Here is a 17,118-nt window from a genome sequence, read left to right on the forward strand (position 1 = left end):
AAAATTGATTACTTAAAAGAACAAGATGCATGTGGAATGTTAAATTTAACCGACTCGGAATGTTGTATTACCATTCATTATGCCTCTATTTCCTTTAAGGAAGCATGAGCTAAGATGAAAGAAATAACTGCAGAATTGTTTCAATCAATTAAGCCAAATGAGTAGTTTAATGGTTGGAGCCCCAGCTCATGGTTGATGTTTACACTCTGATCATTAGAACTCAGGGTGGGGCTCTTGGTTACTGCAATTTGGAATGAGGTTATTAACTGAATTTATTTTCGAAATTATTGACAGGGCAATTGTTTCATACATTATTTATTGCATTATCTCCTCTGCTTCATCCTTACTTTCTCTCTGTTTGATATATCCACATCACTACCATGGATGAAGTCTATGATCAAAGACTATGACGACTCATCAAAATTTAAGTAACAAGGTGGTGTTAGGAAAGGCTTAATGACATTTGCATCATATACTTTAAACAAGCTCTCTCTAGTAGCTATTTCCTGCTTGTACTATCTCCTCTATCTTTTTATCTCTCTCTGGCCTCCCCATCTCACTGGTTTTTTAACCATACTCTTAATAAAGTTGGTACACAAAGTAAAATTGGTGCTCTTGTACCAGCATTTGGTCCCACCTGCACCTTCATTTGGGCAGAGGAATTTAATATCAAATTGTAACAGTAATTTGCTGATGAAACTTTGTGAGTTTTCTTGGATCCTCTGATTTTTGTGATTCCTTTCAACCATGAGCATTTACAAATCTATGGTGGGACATGGCAGTCCCAAGGAAGCAGCGGGGGGGTGGGTTTTGTTGTGGACATGTCAATAAAACAGGATGATTTACCAGCCATGCTCACTTGTGCCTGTTGCTTCTTGAGAGAAAGAGGACTGCAGGCATGGCCCATGCCAAAAGCCAGGGCAGGAGACTCCCCGTGCTCCTCCCCTATGGGCTAAGCAGGGACCCTGCCCTTGGCCTCTCCCAAGCCTCTTGCACTCCAGCTCCCAACCAGCTGGAGCCCAGAAGCAAGGAGGGTTTGCATCCCAGCAGTGCTAGCAGGCTAAACATTCTCCAGGCATTTAGGGTCACAGTTCAGTGGTGGACCTGGCAGTGCTAGGATGGATTAACATTAACATAGATGTTAATGTTAGTTAAGGGCTGGACTCAATATAAATGTCTTTTCAAAGCTTGCTGATTCTGTGATTCTCTGAAATGTAGTCGTGGGACCACCTTTAATAATAAAAATGGTCTTGACTGAGTCAGGAACTTGTTGTTGTTCTTGTTTTTTTGGTGGGGGGACATCTCTGGGGAAATCTCTGAAATTTACCGAAGCACAAGAGAGATTTTCCCTGTCCATTCAATGCAGAAATGTTTCTTGACTCCTTGTAGGAAATAAATACATCACTGCGAGAAACTGTTGGGAATAACAAATGGAAATTTTCTCTTCTCAGTGAAAATATATATTATGTTAGACAATAAAACTGTGAGAATAAATACAGATATAGTAACTTGATGCCTTGTTCTGTGAGGAAATTAAATGCAAGAAAATAATGCTTTATGAGCAAAGAATTTTACCACCACTCACTTACTACCACATTTAATATTAAAGTTTTTGAAAGTAGGTAGGCATCCAAATTCTCTACTCAGGTAAAGCAGCATAACCAAGAACAGTTCTGCGCTGTATTTGAGGAGCATCATCAGCTTTCCTCTGCCAATATTGATATCACAGCATTAAAAAAATTGTTTATCCTGAATATTTTGTGGAAAACATTTAAAAATTCACTGATTCACTAGAGAATAAACATTCATTAATTAACAGTAGAAAGTAAACACTCAGAGGGGAAAAACAGAGTTAAAGTGATTTAATTTTAAAATTCATATGAATATTCATGGCATTATTTTGCCTCAATTTCTAGTTCTAATGGTGCTGTTTCTCTGAAGAACTAATTTAATTGAGTAGATAGATATATGTTTATGTGTACAGAGGTTCTCAAGTGTTGCATCAATTCTGCTTTTTTTTTCCCTAGGCATCCAATTCAAATACACAATTGAAAGGTCCATAACCCATATATATATAAATATATATATTTATATATATTTCACAATGTGTTTTCCTGTAAAACTCTCAAATAAATAATTTTCTTTTTCTGAAACATACCTTGGGAACCTGAAATTACTTGTGGCACAACACATCATTCTCATGCTGTCAAAGTCTCAAGTGTTTTGCAAACATAGGAAGATTTAGGAGACTCACTTCTGGGGTAATACAACTGGATTCTGCCCCTTTTTTATTAAAATAGAAAAAGAAGAGAAAATCTGTCTGATTTAATTCACAATATCAAATTGCAATTCTATGATTATGAGACCAGCCCATTTTTATTGTATGCTCTTTTCTTTCCTAACCACAAATACTAATTCATTACTGTCCCCAGCTGGCAGAAATGCACACCCATGGGAGGTAGACACTTGAGTCACAGAACCATAGAATCACAGAATTAACTAGCTTGGAAAAGACCTCTGAGATCATGTAGTCCAACCTAGGACCTAATACCACCTTGTCAAGCCATGGCACCAAGTGCCACATTCACTCTTTTCTTAAACACCTCCAGGGACTGAGATTCCACCAGCTCTCTGGGCAACACATTCCAATGTCCAATCACTCTTTCTGGGAAGAACTTTTCCCTAATGTGCAGCTTAAAATATTCATCTGCTATGCAAAAGGGAGACAAGGACCTCTGAACCTTAAGGTGTTGTCAAGCAGCCCCAGCCAGATGCAGCTTTGACAGACAAAGGTAAGACTAACTCATAAATGTAGTTATCAACCACTGCCCACAGGCTGAAGCAAACTACAAGGATAGGCATGGCTAAACTAGAACCCAAGTTACAAAATGTCTTTCAGATTCAGAGGGACTTGCTGAGTACTTGTTCTTCAAGCACAAAGACCAATACTACTTCCAGTGCTGGTGATTTACAAGCAAACGTGAATATGCATAAACAGAATACATATTTTTCAGAATTCATATACTATAAAATTAAGTTCTAGTCTCCTTAGCTACTACTTTGTGCCTACTTGTCTAAGCTAATATTTTTTGTGTAAGCCTTTTACTTTCATGTGAGTTACACAGAGCACTGTAGTGTGCCATTGTTGCAATCTAACATTTTCTCCTTTTGTTTTCCTGGCATCAAAATAGTTTTCATTTCTGTACTTATCCCTTGCAAAGCATGCCCAGTGCTAGCTGCATCATGCTTAAGACTGTTTTTCTTGCTTCTAAGAAAGAAGCAAGATTTGTACTTGATTCTTCTTATTTCCAGTCTCTTGTCACTGATCCCACTGTCACTCTAGCTTTGTTAAAAGCACAAACTGCACTGCTCCCTTGTCTACTTTAACACTGTGTCACAATTCCTTGGCTTTAAATCCATAAATCACTCACTCTATTCATCTTCTTCACAGAAATACATGCCTTTAAGGCGGCCCATAGACATGAACACTAAAAGGAGAAATATACCAAAGAGTGTAAAGGGCTAATTATTACAAAATTATTACCCTTTTTTCCCTCACTATTTTGTTGCTGCCAAAGAGCTTTATCTTTTCTCAGATGTGTTAAAATAATTACTTTACAAGTACAAGGAACAGTGGGTCTCCACCTAATGAAAATGCATTATCATATCAATGATATTTGAGAGGTGGGAAAAAAGTGGCACGAGGTCTCAAAGGAAGGAATTCCTATTAGGAATTCAAAATATGTGATCTGCTCTGATTTTCACCTCTACTAAGGTTCTCAGAAGAATGTCTGATGTTATTTTCCAAAAAAAAGCGTGATCCAGATTATTTTCAAAATATTTTCCCAAGCTATATCGTTACCTATCCACAAGTACTCTGGCTGTGCAGGGTATCCTCAGAGATAAGGGGAGACCGTGTTCTCTAAGTGCTAGATGGCCTCATGGCTCTTCTGCTGAAGCATCACCAAAGGCATTGGCTACATCCTTCACTGCTAGGTGAATGGTTTGTCTCAATGAACTTAAGGATCTTTTCAAGCCTAAACAATACCGTGACTCCATCATAGAGTGTTTAAAAAAAACCCTTTTTAACCTCCTACTCAACAATCAGAATCAGTAAGGCAGATGCTATATGAATATGGAGCACAAAGCAGAAGCTTCTTTCTAAAAAGGCTACATTTTTACCATCTAGACAGCCTGGGCACTCTGACATTGAGACCTATAAAAAGGACATGTTAAAGCCACATCTCTATACTGGGGATTACTCCTATGTGAGACTTAGCTTCCCAGCATCCATAAAAAGAAATGGTATAGCTCAGAAGCAAGCCTTGTTCTCAAAATTAAACCTCTAAGTCACACCAACAACCTACTCAGATTTAGCTATCAACTGTCTGGAGGATATATTACTGCTTCATTGATGAGAGAAAAGGGGAAACATAATAGAAATACTTATCAGCTAAAAGGAAGATAGAAGATTCAGCAGCACATCCCCAAATGGATACCTTACAGGACTGTGCTCTTTGCTGCTGCCAATGGTAAGTGGCCAATCAACAGCAAATCCAGCTGGATATGTGCCTATAAATCTGCACAGGTAATCCCAATTCTGACTCCTCCAAGTCCCTGGGTGCTTAATCACCGAAACTTTCAACTCATAGATGTATTTGTGTGCAAAACATATCCAAAAAACGTAAACCACAATTGACCCACAGCTCTCAGCTACATAACATATGGACTTCTCTGAGAAAACTGTCATATGTCCACAGATTTTATTCAAGTACAGATTGCCAGACTGTGCAGCGCTGACTTTATAGTCTGAAAATTCATTTTGCTTAAATGTGAATATTCTCTTTTGTGAGAAAATAATAGGGGAAAAGACTATAGTATCTGATTCTGTCTTGGGTTCAGAAGCATTCAGAAGTTCAGATTTTAGAAAGCAAAATAAGTGGCATGATTTGTATGACAGATGAAAACTTTATAATTTTTGCAGTAAGTGGATATACACTTCTTTCAGAACTGTGTCAAATAAGTTTTCACAATTTTAAAATAATTGTCAGCTGTTAGACACATTTCAATTTTGATCTCTAAATAAATCAGCTGTGACTGTATCTTTGTCTGCAGACATCTGAAATATGTCACAGTTTGTTGTTGAAAAAGGAAACCCACTTCAGCTAGGCTAGAGCTGGACAATAAGACTTGATGGATGTTTGATATGGACACACTGAACCCATGCCCTAACACCTCAGTAAGCCATGGCATCACGTGCCTCATCCAATCTTTTTTTTAAACACATCCAGGGATGGTGACTCTACCATCTTACCAGTACAATTTCAATACATAATTAATCTTTCTGTAAAAAACTTTTTCCTAATATTCAACCTATATTTCCCTTGGTGCAGCTTAGAACTCTGTCCCCTGGTTCTGTCAGTTGTTGCCTGGTGAAAGAGACCAACCCCCACCTGGCTACAGCCACCTTTTAGGAAGTTGCAGAGAGTGATGAGTTCACCCCTGAGTCTCCTTTTCTCCAGGCCAAACAACCCCAGCTCCCTCAGCCATTCCTCACAGGGTTTGTGTTCCAAGCCCCTCTCCAGCCTTGTTGTCTCCTCTGGACATGCTCAAGCGTCTCAAGGTCCTTCCTAAACTGAGGGGCCAGAACTGGACACAGCACTCGAGGTGTGGCATCACCAGTGACCTCCCTGCTCCTGCTGGCCACACTATTCCTGACACAGGCCAGGATGCCATTGGCCTTCTTGGCCACCAGGACACACTGCTGGCTCATGTCCAGCCAGCTGCCAACCAGAACCCCCAGGTCCCTTTCTGCCTGGGCACTGTCCAGCCACACTGTCCCCAGCCTATAGCACTGCAGGGGTTATTGTGGCCAAAATGCAGGACTCAGCACTTGGACTTGATCCCATTGGACTCTGCCCATCCATCCAAGCATTCCAAGTCTCTCTGCAGAGCCCCCCTACCCTCCAACAGATCAACACACGCTCCCAGCTTAGTGTCATCCACAAATTTACTGATGAAAGACTCAATCCCCTCATCCATGTCACCAATAAAAATATTGAACAGGACTGGCCCATCACAGACCCCTGAGGGACACCTCTGGGGACTGATGCCCAGCTGGATGCAGCACTGCCCACCAGCACTCTCTGGGCTCAGCCATCCAGCCAGTTCCTAACCCAGCACAGAGTGCTCCTGTCCAAGCCATGGGCTGCAGCTTTTCCAGCAGTGTGCTGTGGGAGACAGTGTCACAAGGCTGCCTGAAGTCAGAATAGACAACATCCACAGCCTCTCCTGCATCCACCAGGTGGGTCACCTGGTCATAAAAGGAGGCCAGGATATCAAAACTCATGGTGGCCAGGAATGTACTGCCCAAAGTGGCATAATGTACACCATTAACAGTACACCAATTTCTCTTAAGTGGGATTTTTCAGAATATAAATGAAAATTAAATATTCTGGAAAACAGAACAAAACGTGTGTTTGACTTTGCCCCCTAATGTAAAGCCTAGCTTGCGGTGACATAGCAAAATTTTAATAGTTTGGCAAAAGATAATAAGCAAGAGAAAAGTTTAATTATGCAAACCTGCACCCTGATGCATTAAGGATATTTGCAGTTGCCACTATAACAGTGTCTAAGGAGCTGTAATCTCTCTTATTTTTTTCAAAAGTACCTCTAAATTAAGGTTTTTGACAACACATCTTAAACATCATTTTCAAAATCCTAAGTTCTTGAATGAAGAGATGTGATAGCTCCCCAACAACCAGTCTAACCAGATCAATGAGAGGTATCAGTTCAAGAAAGTCTCCTTAGTAGAGCTGAATGGGAACCAGGGTTTTATATAGTCCAGAAATTTCAAATATTGTATGTTTATTCAGAGGGAACTTAAAGCAAGAAAAAAGAAGAAAACTGAAAAAGAAAATATCATCAGATTCAAGATCAAATCTAAGGTAATGTCACACTTCAGCTAGAAATAATTCTAGCTTTTTTATTAGTGTTTTGACTTATATTTTTTGGAATGAAAATACTATATGAAATTAAAAATTTTAATTTCACATTATCATTAATTAAGTAGTGTTTCTCCAAACATACTTCAATTAAAGCTTTTCCAACTTCAGAAAGTTTCAGACCAACTCTAACCCACCACTTGCTCAATTTCAAGCCAGCACTTACATCTTATCTGCAAACTGCTATTTCACATCAAATATATCTGCAAGTCCAATGTGCTTTTTTTCAGTAAGACCCTTGTGGATTGATGCTAGTATCAGTTTTAAGCTGAGCAGAGCTTGCAAAAGTGTGATCACACCATTAGAGCAAGAATACAGATCTCTGATTAGTAGAAGACAGCAATAAGCCAACAAATATTATTTTCATCTCTCTTCACCCATTGGGGAATTTTATAGAAACAGATCTTATTGCAATATTATTGCCCATACCAAAATTATTAAAAGGGATAAATTACATATAGCAGCAGAGAATTTAAAATACACACACCTGAAAACTAAACCACTAGTTCAGGCTGAGGTAAAAAATACTTTGATCACTTCTAACATTGTGAAAAAGCATCTCAATTTCATATGCATTTGCCATAAAAAAGGGGGTTTAAAACATACGGCCTAAGCCACCCAAACTCTTCACCAACAGAAACATATTTTCCGTTATATTTACCGTCCACTGCTCTCCAGAAAGCTGAAAAATAAACTTATTTTGTTCCTTATTTACTCCATCTGACAAGGCGTGACTCTTCTTGAGCTGAGGAGTCTTTCCAGGAGTGTCCAGGTTCTTCTCAGTGATGTCTACAAAGCCATTCTTGAGGTATTTTGATTGAGGGATACCTTTCTTACGGCACTCTAGTATCAAATTCCATTCCTGTTTTATCCTGAAACAGTTCCAAAAAATGTTTATGTGAATCAGCTAAAAAAATATGGCAGGTAAGTTCTAAAGCTTCATCTGTATTTGCAGAAGAACTTAACGAAATATTATTATTCATCTAAGGTATTGGCTATTTACATATATATGTGTATATATATATTTTAAGAAAGCATGCATTTCCTAGAGATACACTAAGATTTTCTGCACATACGTATAGATTTTAAGTGATCAGGATTTCATCCACTGACTACAAAACTATATAGTAACACCCAGAGAACAACAGAAAATTGGAGACTGAGCAAACTGAAAAGAGCAAAAACTTTACCCTTTAATTTGATAGGATAGGAAATATATTCTCACAGAACAAGTTATATGCATAAACAAAATCAAGTACCTGGTGATATATGAAAACATTTGCTTTGGGAAATAAAGGTAAGAAGTGCTTTTTTTCCCTACCCTTTCTTGTTCAAGTATAATGATTTATTTTAATTTTTACACCAATATCTTCTTAGAAGGCAAAGGTCAAAGCTATCACATGCCAACTGATTTCAGATTCAGTTTCAGTGTAACTTTTACATCACCTCCAAGGCAGGCTTTTTCTCATATAACTTCAGGTGCAAATTCAATTTAACATAATTAAGCATTCTCAAAAGCTCATGCTTTTAGTTAGTTCATCTTAGTCAATTAAAGAACTGGTTGATTAACAGAAGCAAGCCTTCCTTACACCAAAATAAAGCTCTACTGAGCCCCTTGTATCATAAATCTGACCTCACACTTTGAATTCTATATCCTGTGGTACATAAGACTCATTCATGCCATCTCCATCCTCAGATAGAAACCTGAATATAAAGGATTGAAGAAAATGGAAGGAAGAAATGAAGAAGGACACAAAGTTCAGGATAAAGTACCCCTAGAGAAAGTAAATATGTCATGTCCTAGAAAGACAAACACATGCTAGTTTATAAAGCTCAAATAAGAAGTAACAAAACCTTTACATGTATTACCACTTAATCATGGAATCCTTCTCTACAATGCTAAGATGTTAAAAAAATGTTGCATGAAACAGAACCACAGAATCATAGATTATTTGTGTTGGAAGAGAGCTGAAGATCATCTAGTTCCAATCCCACTGCCACAGGTAGGGACACCTTCCACTAGACCAGGTTGCTCAAGTTCTCTCCTCAGCCACAAATTAGCTCAAACACTTCCAGGGATGGGGCTTCCACGGCTTCTCTGAGCAGCTTGTTTCAGTGCCTCATCACCCTCACAGCAAAGAATTTCTTCCTAATAGCTAATAATCTAAACCTACTCTCTTTCAGTCTGAAGCCCTCCTCCCTTGTCACTACAGTTCCTGACAAAGAGACTCTTTCTGCCTTCCTTGTAGCCCCTCTCCAGATACTGGAAGAATGCCATGAAATGTCCAAGCAACATTCTCTTCTAAAGGCTGAACCACCCAAGTTTTCTCAGCCTGTCTTCCTAAGGGGGATGCTCCAGTCCTCTTATCAACTTCATGGCCTCCTCTGGACTTGCTCAAACAGTTCCATGTTGTTTTTATTTTGGGGGCACCACAGCTGGATGTGGAGTCTCACAAGAGCAGAGCAGAGGCATGGAATCACCTCCCTTGACCTGCTTTTGATGCAGCCCAGCACGCAGTTGCTTTCTGGGCTGTGAACACATATGGCTGGCTCATGTTTCTTTTTTTGTCAAATATCACCCACAAGTTCTTCTCCTCAGGGCTGCTCTCGATCAATTCTATCCCCAGCCTGTAAATATGTCTGGGATCTCCTCAACCCAGGTGTAAGTCCTTTCATTCCACTTCGTTGAATTTCATGAGTTTTGCACAAAACCTCTTCTCAAGTCTGTCAAGGTCTCTCTGGATGGCATCCCTTCCCTCCACCATGACTGCATCACACAGCTTGGTGTTTTCAGTGAATTGCTGAAGGTGCCCTCAATCCCAGTGTCCATGTCACCATAGCAAATGTGCTGAGCAGCATCAGCCCCAACACCCCTGAGGGACACCACCCATCATTGGTTTCCTCTTGGTCATTGATCTATTTGCCATAATATTCTGCATGTGGCCATCCAGCCAGGTCTTTATCCACCAGGCACTCCACCCATCAAATCCATGACCCCCTATTTAGATCAACCATGTCATGTGAGACAGCATTGAACACTTTGCATTAAGCCCAGGTAGATGATATTAACCGCTTTGCCCATATCCACCAGTGCCATGGCTCCACCAAAAAAGCCCCCCAGATTTGTCAGGATTAAAACCAGAATGTCTGGGTTTAAGCCACATACAAGAAACTAGTTAAAAACTTAGGTACAAGAAGCATGTCCCAAAATCTTGTTGAAATTAATAAATTTTGGGCACCCGTAACAAGGTATGGAACTGCATTGCAGAGTACTCTTATGGAAATACAGTAGCACGGATTAAAAGTCATAGTTCACTTAATGCTATCAAAATAAGTCTTTAGAGACTAGATAGAAGAGTATTGAGACAGACAATGTATATATTGTGGCACTTAGAGAAATCTCAGGGGATTTTAGAGAGACTTGGAAGCAGAGAGGACAGCAATGGCAAAGACTCAGAGCACATGGGCACACTGCAGGCATTTTCTACACTTTTGGAAAATACATATAACCATTTATCAGAGGAGCAAGCCTGAGGGACCACCAGAGGTGAGTTTCAAGGAGCAGCACACTATACATGGAACATAAGAGAACTGCAGAAAACCCCTTCTGTAATAATGACTGCAATGTATTCCTAAGCGACATTCTTATAAATGAAAAAAAATGAAAAGTACAGAAAAGCACCTTCTACAAATATTTCAGGAGGTGAATTAACAGGGAGGTTGGTTAAAAGGTAGCTCACTGGATAAAGTTTTGACAGACTATATGAAGACAGCACAAACTCAGACTAAGTATATTCCAGTAAAAAGATAGTAAGGATCTTTTTATTCCTAGTTTCAAAAATTACATATATATTTTTTAAAAGATAAAATTGCATTTTTCTTCAAATGAAAAAAAAATAGAAAGAAACATGAGCTCTGATAAACACCAAAAAAGCAAAAAAAGTTATTGCAGGTATACAAATGAGTAGAAAAAGGATTTGTAGCATATCAGATGAAGGAAGCTTCATAGAGATGGTGGGAACAAAAACTTCTCAAAATATGAAAGGAGCAATAAAGGAATAGTTATAGAAGTTATTGATAGCTCCAGAAATGTTACTCATTCTTGGCTTCAGTTTTCATTAGAGAGATCAGAATGCACCTCACAAATCAACATCTGGAATAATTCCTGGTATTAAAAGTATCAATAGGAGAGGTGTGAGAATACTAAAATATATTTGAAATAAATCTCCCAGTTTCTCTCAGAATGTACTGCATTGTGGAATATTTAATATCACAGCAAGCTCTGATATGTAAGTGAATTAAGAAAAAATATACTGGGCAGACAGAAAAGCATTCAGCCCAGGGAGTCCCTAGTGTGGACTAAATGTGTTAGCACAGTCAAGGAAGAGTCCACCAACTATGCACAATATCTCCACAAATCTTGTCTGAGTTTATTTGATATGACAAAGACAAGAAAATAAGTTAAAGCAGATACAGCTCCTTAGCCCACACTGTGATATGTCAACAAGCTGTAGCTAATATTTCTAAATTTTCTATTGCAAAGGGAAAGATATGCAAACACTTGATTTCACTAAGCAGCTCTACTAAGGGTATCCCCACCAGCTGCAGTCTAGGAGTGCATAGATGACAGTTTTCCATATCAGCAGGCATGATAGTTCAAAAACCTTTCAGACGCTTTGACACATGAGCCAATTCCATTTTTAGTGTTGATCTTAACTATTCAGTCTGTCATTTGTGCCCCAAAAACTGCCAACACAGCAGAGTGTGGATATTGCAATAGCAAGAGATTGCTGGGAAAAGCTACAAAACAATATCTTCATATACTATAAGGAAAAATAAACAGTCCCAAACCACCTACTCATATCTTGTTCCAAAACCTGTGTACCAGTGAGTATAGCTATATAGCTATAAAAGCTCTGTAAGGCTAGGAAGTGAAGTGGTAAGGGGAAGGTGTGAAGGTGTTAACTGAATTTCAAGGAAGAGAACAAAATTATCTGAAAAATTAAAAGGCAGGAGCCATAAGGACCATAGGATCAAACACCTAGAATTCTTTTTTTCTAAAATATTCCAAATTTTACTTACCACTGCTGTGCTGCTATTTCTCACATTCTCCAGTCCTCCACATAGAGCTTTTCTGCCCTTCTGTGAAGCTTTATTCTGCATTACTGCCCTGTCATTTCCTTGGAATTCCTTCATTTTCTATCAAAGCAATAGATATTTCACTCAGTGCATAATTTACTGCACTAAAAAAACTTGCCTACAAAAGGGGCAGGTTTTGTATTCACTGCTCTTCTTTCAAGCCCAAAAATAGCTGACTCATTCCTCACAGTATAAATTCTAAGAATGTCAGAAACTTAAACAAAAGAAAGAAGAGGTCAAAAAGTCTAAGTCAATAAAAAGTAAGCTGCATTACTGCTCATCAGCACGGGCTCTGTCAGGTAGATCCCAGGAACACTAGAGTAGAGGGCTCAGATCTAAAATTTTACTCTCTCAAAACAAGGAGTATAAAAAATGGTTTTGCATGTGCAAAACACAAAACTTAGGAGGTCGTTGCTAGCCAAGTAAAATAAAACACATATAACAAAAAAAGGCTGTTAAGCAAATCAGTCAGTGAAATATTTACCTTAGAAGAAAGACAGAGGTTAAGAAGTAAACCTACCAGGGAATTCAACATGTATATTGCATACAGATATGGAAATCCTGTGTAAAATTTCTTCTTTATTCATACATTAAGTTATGGTAATGTGCTCTGTTAGGCTTTTAAAGAATGCAAGTATTGTGTACAAACATACTTAGAATAGATGGAAGGTGAATTAATAATGGAGCAACAAAAGTGCATAATTTTGTACAGTACATCTCAGAATGAAAACATTGTATTTCCAAGGGGCAAAGGGTCTAATAATTTACAACACCTGGCTGGACCCTCCAGTTACACACTACCCAAATTAATCACTATGAGCCTTACTGGCCTGGAGTTACAACTTATATCAAGCCAGTGTGTATCATCAACAAAAGACGGCAAGGCTGTAAATTTGCAGGTTCAGTTCAGATCAAACCAAAGGGATCTATTTGGCTACTTCGTTGTCATTCTGCTCTGTTGTTGTCAAAAACTTGAGATGATGGTACTTTTTAAGGGATGATTATGAAAATAAAGACCTTTTTAAGCCTTCATTTGGTGATAATCATCAAATTAGACAGAATTTCCACCATGTTTGTCATATCTGGAGGCTAGTACATGAATCTTCAGGAAAGATGTCTAAAAGAAAAGTATCTAAATCAGTGAAGCAAAAAGAAAAATAATATCCACACAAACAAAATAATCTTTCAAATACTAATATACTTTTAGAAAAATTAAATTTCTGGTCTTGACACTTTAAAGACTCCTGATATTCCAGAAACATACTTCCACATATGACAAATAAGTTACAAAACCACAGCTCTCCTGAAGTTCATGTCTTTTTAATACTATTTAACAATAAAATATTTTCATCTTCATCTAGGCCTTGATCAAACTGTTGAAGTCAGATTAAAGAAACAACAATTATTTTCAGTAGTAAGAAAATTTGAGATAGTAAAGTCAAGCTTCATTTAGGTGGGAGTATGAACACAAAAAAAATTCTTCTTGGACAAAGGGCCCAAATGAGGTCTAAGATTCCAACTCAGCTATCTATTACAATATTTCCTCTTCAATCATTCAAATAGTTCTACTAATTTTTAAAAAGTCTGGTTGCATGCTGCTTATGCTTATGCTTATGCTGCTTATGTTTGTAAAAAAAAAAAGCCATGTTTCATACCTATATACCTGTAACACAAAAGCACACCTGTCACTAAGGCAGATGTGGTATAGAGGAATTTTACTCTGGCAAGTTATTTTCCAATATATTGCCTTTTTTCAGTAAGCTTCCAGGACCATATAGTTACGAAACAAGATCAGCAGGGAAATAGAAGATTCAAGTATTTTCATTTTGGTTAGTGCTGTATTCCTCCTCAGGTAATCATTTCCCAAATATTACTTCACTACTGGAGTATACCTTCAGAAAAAAGATTCACAGCATACATTTTTTATTATTATTATTATACATATTTCTTTTCAAGGATGTGGGAGTTCCCTGCTTGAAATTCTATTTTCTCAAAAAAAATTATGGATGTAATCAACCTGATGCAAAGAGTTATCCTACAATAAACTCAGTGGTTAGACTTTTCAAAGGAGCAACCAGTTGGAAAAGAAGTGTGCATTGGTAGGGATTTCAGAGCTATCAAAGCAAATGAGGAGTAACTGGGTTTCTTGCAATTGTTCTTCCTTCAGCAGATACCCTCTGTTCAATGTCTGACTGGAAGATCTTGGGGAAAAGCTGTGATTCCTAGGTAAGGAAATGAAGTTTTGTTAGATGGCACTATTTCCTCTAAAGCAGGACACAAGAACTGACTGGGACGTTGCATGATGACACCAGTTTAGAACTCTTGAGCAATGGTTAAATCAGAATCAGTAGCCATGCAGGATCATTAAATAATCCTATAGAATTTTTAGAAGCATATCACAGTAAAACTGGAGCTCAGCCCAGAATAATATTCCTGATGGATGAGAACATTTGCTTCAAATTCAATTGGATTGATTCAATTTCAGTATCACTGCCAGGCTCTTCCATGCATTTTAAAGGCTTGTGGCTGAACATTGGCTTTTATCTTACAATGCTCTTCTGTGCATTACTTTAGACACATGGTCTGTACGCACAACTGCCTACAAACAAAGGCAAATAACTTAATATATTTATTAGTGCTGCAGATCTAAACCAAAATTGTCGACTATAATTTGTGTTTGGAGCCAAAGGACTCTCAGCTTCAGTTTTTGACTAGCTTGGGAAAAGTTCTGCATTGGGTATTGAGTAGGAGAATAAAGATAAACATAACAAATAAAATCTCAGTTCAGGTACAAATAGAGTTATAACACTGAAGTTTGACAGAGAGATAGAGACAAATCTTTTTTATTAAACAAACATGTAACCTCTAAGGGAAAAAAGTCAGCCTGCAAAATGTAGTTTTCTTGTTGCTTTTTACTTTTAATATTCAGGGAGTATATAATTCAAAAAGTAATACATGCATGTTTAATTAACCAGACTTTGAGAAGACATTTTTGGAGAAATTTTTGTTAGCTGAACAAACTTTTATTTTTGCTGCATGTTTGTTGGTAGACAGAGGAGACTTTGCCATTTCATAGCAAAGATTTAGATAACTAATCTGGGCAAATAGCTCTGGCGTTTCCTCACTTGAATGCTTAATTTGTTAGCCTTCAGATTCTTACCTGCTTTTCACACAAATGACAAAGATGTTGCAATCCCTCAAAAAAAAATCTAACTGTAAACTTTCACTCTTTCCCTCAAAAAAAAAAAAAAAAAAAAAAGAAAAAGAAAAAAAATGAAAACAAGTAATAAAGAAACCTCAATGTGAAAAATCATACCACATCAAGGTCATCTGACAGCATTCAGGGTTTTGGGTAACAATAAAAGATTGTTCACCACTGCTGGAATCTAGAGGATTAAATCTAAAACAGTGCTATAAACACAAACTTATTTCCACAATATGCACTTTCATAAACATATAGGAAATATCAGGACAGTGCACACTTTTTGTAACAGTTTGTGGTTCATATCCTATGGGAGATTTCAAATGGGCTTGTCTGACAGGATCAATAACATGACATAAAATGAAAATAAACCTATCCAACACTGTCCCACTACTTTTTCTTTTATATTGAGTTGCTGTTTTACGTGTATTCTTTAAACTGTCATACTTTCACAGTCCCACAAAAACAAAGAGGAAAAAGAGGACTGAATCAAATCCACCAAAAAAAATTGTCTTATACCAGTACATCAGAAGGCCACTATTCTCAGTAGCTGGTTGTCCAGAATCAGCTTTCACTGGCCAGCTGCTTAAACATCTGCCTTGTAAACAAATCTTTACAAGACCTCACCATTAATGCACCGCTGAAGCTTTACAATCATTTGTGAGATTTTCCTCTTAAGAAAATCTTCAGTCAAAAATTGTCTTACAACTTGCAGTTCAATGAGGCTGCACGAACCAAATTACTTTGCCCCAAGGCAAGCTAAGTTCCCTAGAGGTTAACTGGAAGTTTGTCCTCAAATAACACATACTACATTTCACTGCATATTATCAGGTCATTTTACAGAGTAACATAGCATATAAAGGAATTGCACAATCCCAAAGGCATTAGCAAATTACAACCTCTTTGAGAAAAAGTGGGTTTTGTTAAAAAAAAAAAAAGAAAGAAAAAAAAGAAAAATAAAGCAGCTCCAAAGGCCAGTTTCCAAACCCTGTTGCATGACTGTATTTGCAGAGAAACTTTATTATTTTCAACCCTGCTTAGGAATTCACTCTGACTTCTGGCCAAAGTAAATATCTAGAATCCTAAATGCTAGGATGCAGTCCTCATTTCAGGAAAGTGCTATCTCTAAATGTCTTCTGGGAATTATCATTTTGGATCAAAATACTTCCAAAATACTTTCTTACTGTGGCAGAGTGTGAACTTGCATTGATTTCAGTGGACCTATCAGACAATAATAAAATTTTAATCCCTGGGTATGATACCTGAATTTAGTCAATGCAGAACTCCATAAAATAATGAAATGTATTTATACACGGAAATATTATTTCTATTATTTAATTAGACATACAATTTTATTTATATTTTCAAGTTAAAAGCCAGCAAAGTTTTCTCAATTTTTTTTGGTCCAACATTTGAGAGCACTGAAAAGCACTTAAGAAATAACTTGTGAGCTGACATTTAGGACCTAAATGCCAGTGGTCACTGCACACCTCATAAAACAAAGAGGATTTTCTTTTAACTGAATTTGGCACTTTATTACTAATATTCTTATTACTTTGACCATTATTCTATCAGCTTTGACCATTCTATAAAGTTTGCACCATGAGAATGAACATGAACTTTGCCATTTTTTTCAGTGAGTGTAATACTGATTACTCATGTTCAGGAGACAAAGTCTAATGTATTTCCTCCTTTTTTTCCAGGAGCTCTAAAAGTAGAACTAACTGGAAGGCAATCTGAGTGCATGAAGACACACAGCTATACAAAGTACAA

General features: G+C 37.6%; 1 protein-coding gene across 1 annotated transcript in view; it reads right to left on the reverse strand.

The window, feature by feature from the left end:
- The window catches only part of LRRC2 (leucine rich repeat containing 2), an 83,589-nt gene that overhangs the window by 47,446 nt on the left and 19,025 nt on the right, over positions 1-17,118 (reverse strand). The window contains exon 3 of the mRNA XM_088157009.1: positions 7,666-7,876. Coding sequence (XP_088013135.1) covers positions 7,666-7,876 — 211 coding nt within the window. The remainder of the gene's footprint in view (positions 1-7,665; positions 7,877-17,118) is intronic.

Source organism: Sturnus vulgaris, chromosome Z (assembly GCF_052056855.1).
Source record: "Sturnus vulgaris isolate bStuVul1 chromosome Z, bStuVul1.hap1, whole genome shotgun sequence".
Lineage (NCBI taxonomy): Eukaryota > Metazoa > Chordata > Aves > Passeriformes > Sturnidae > Sturnus > Sturnus vulgaris.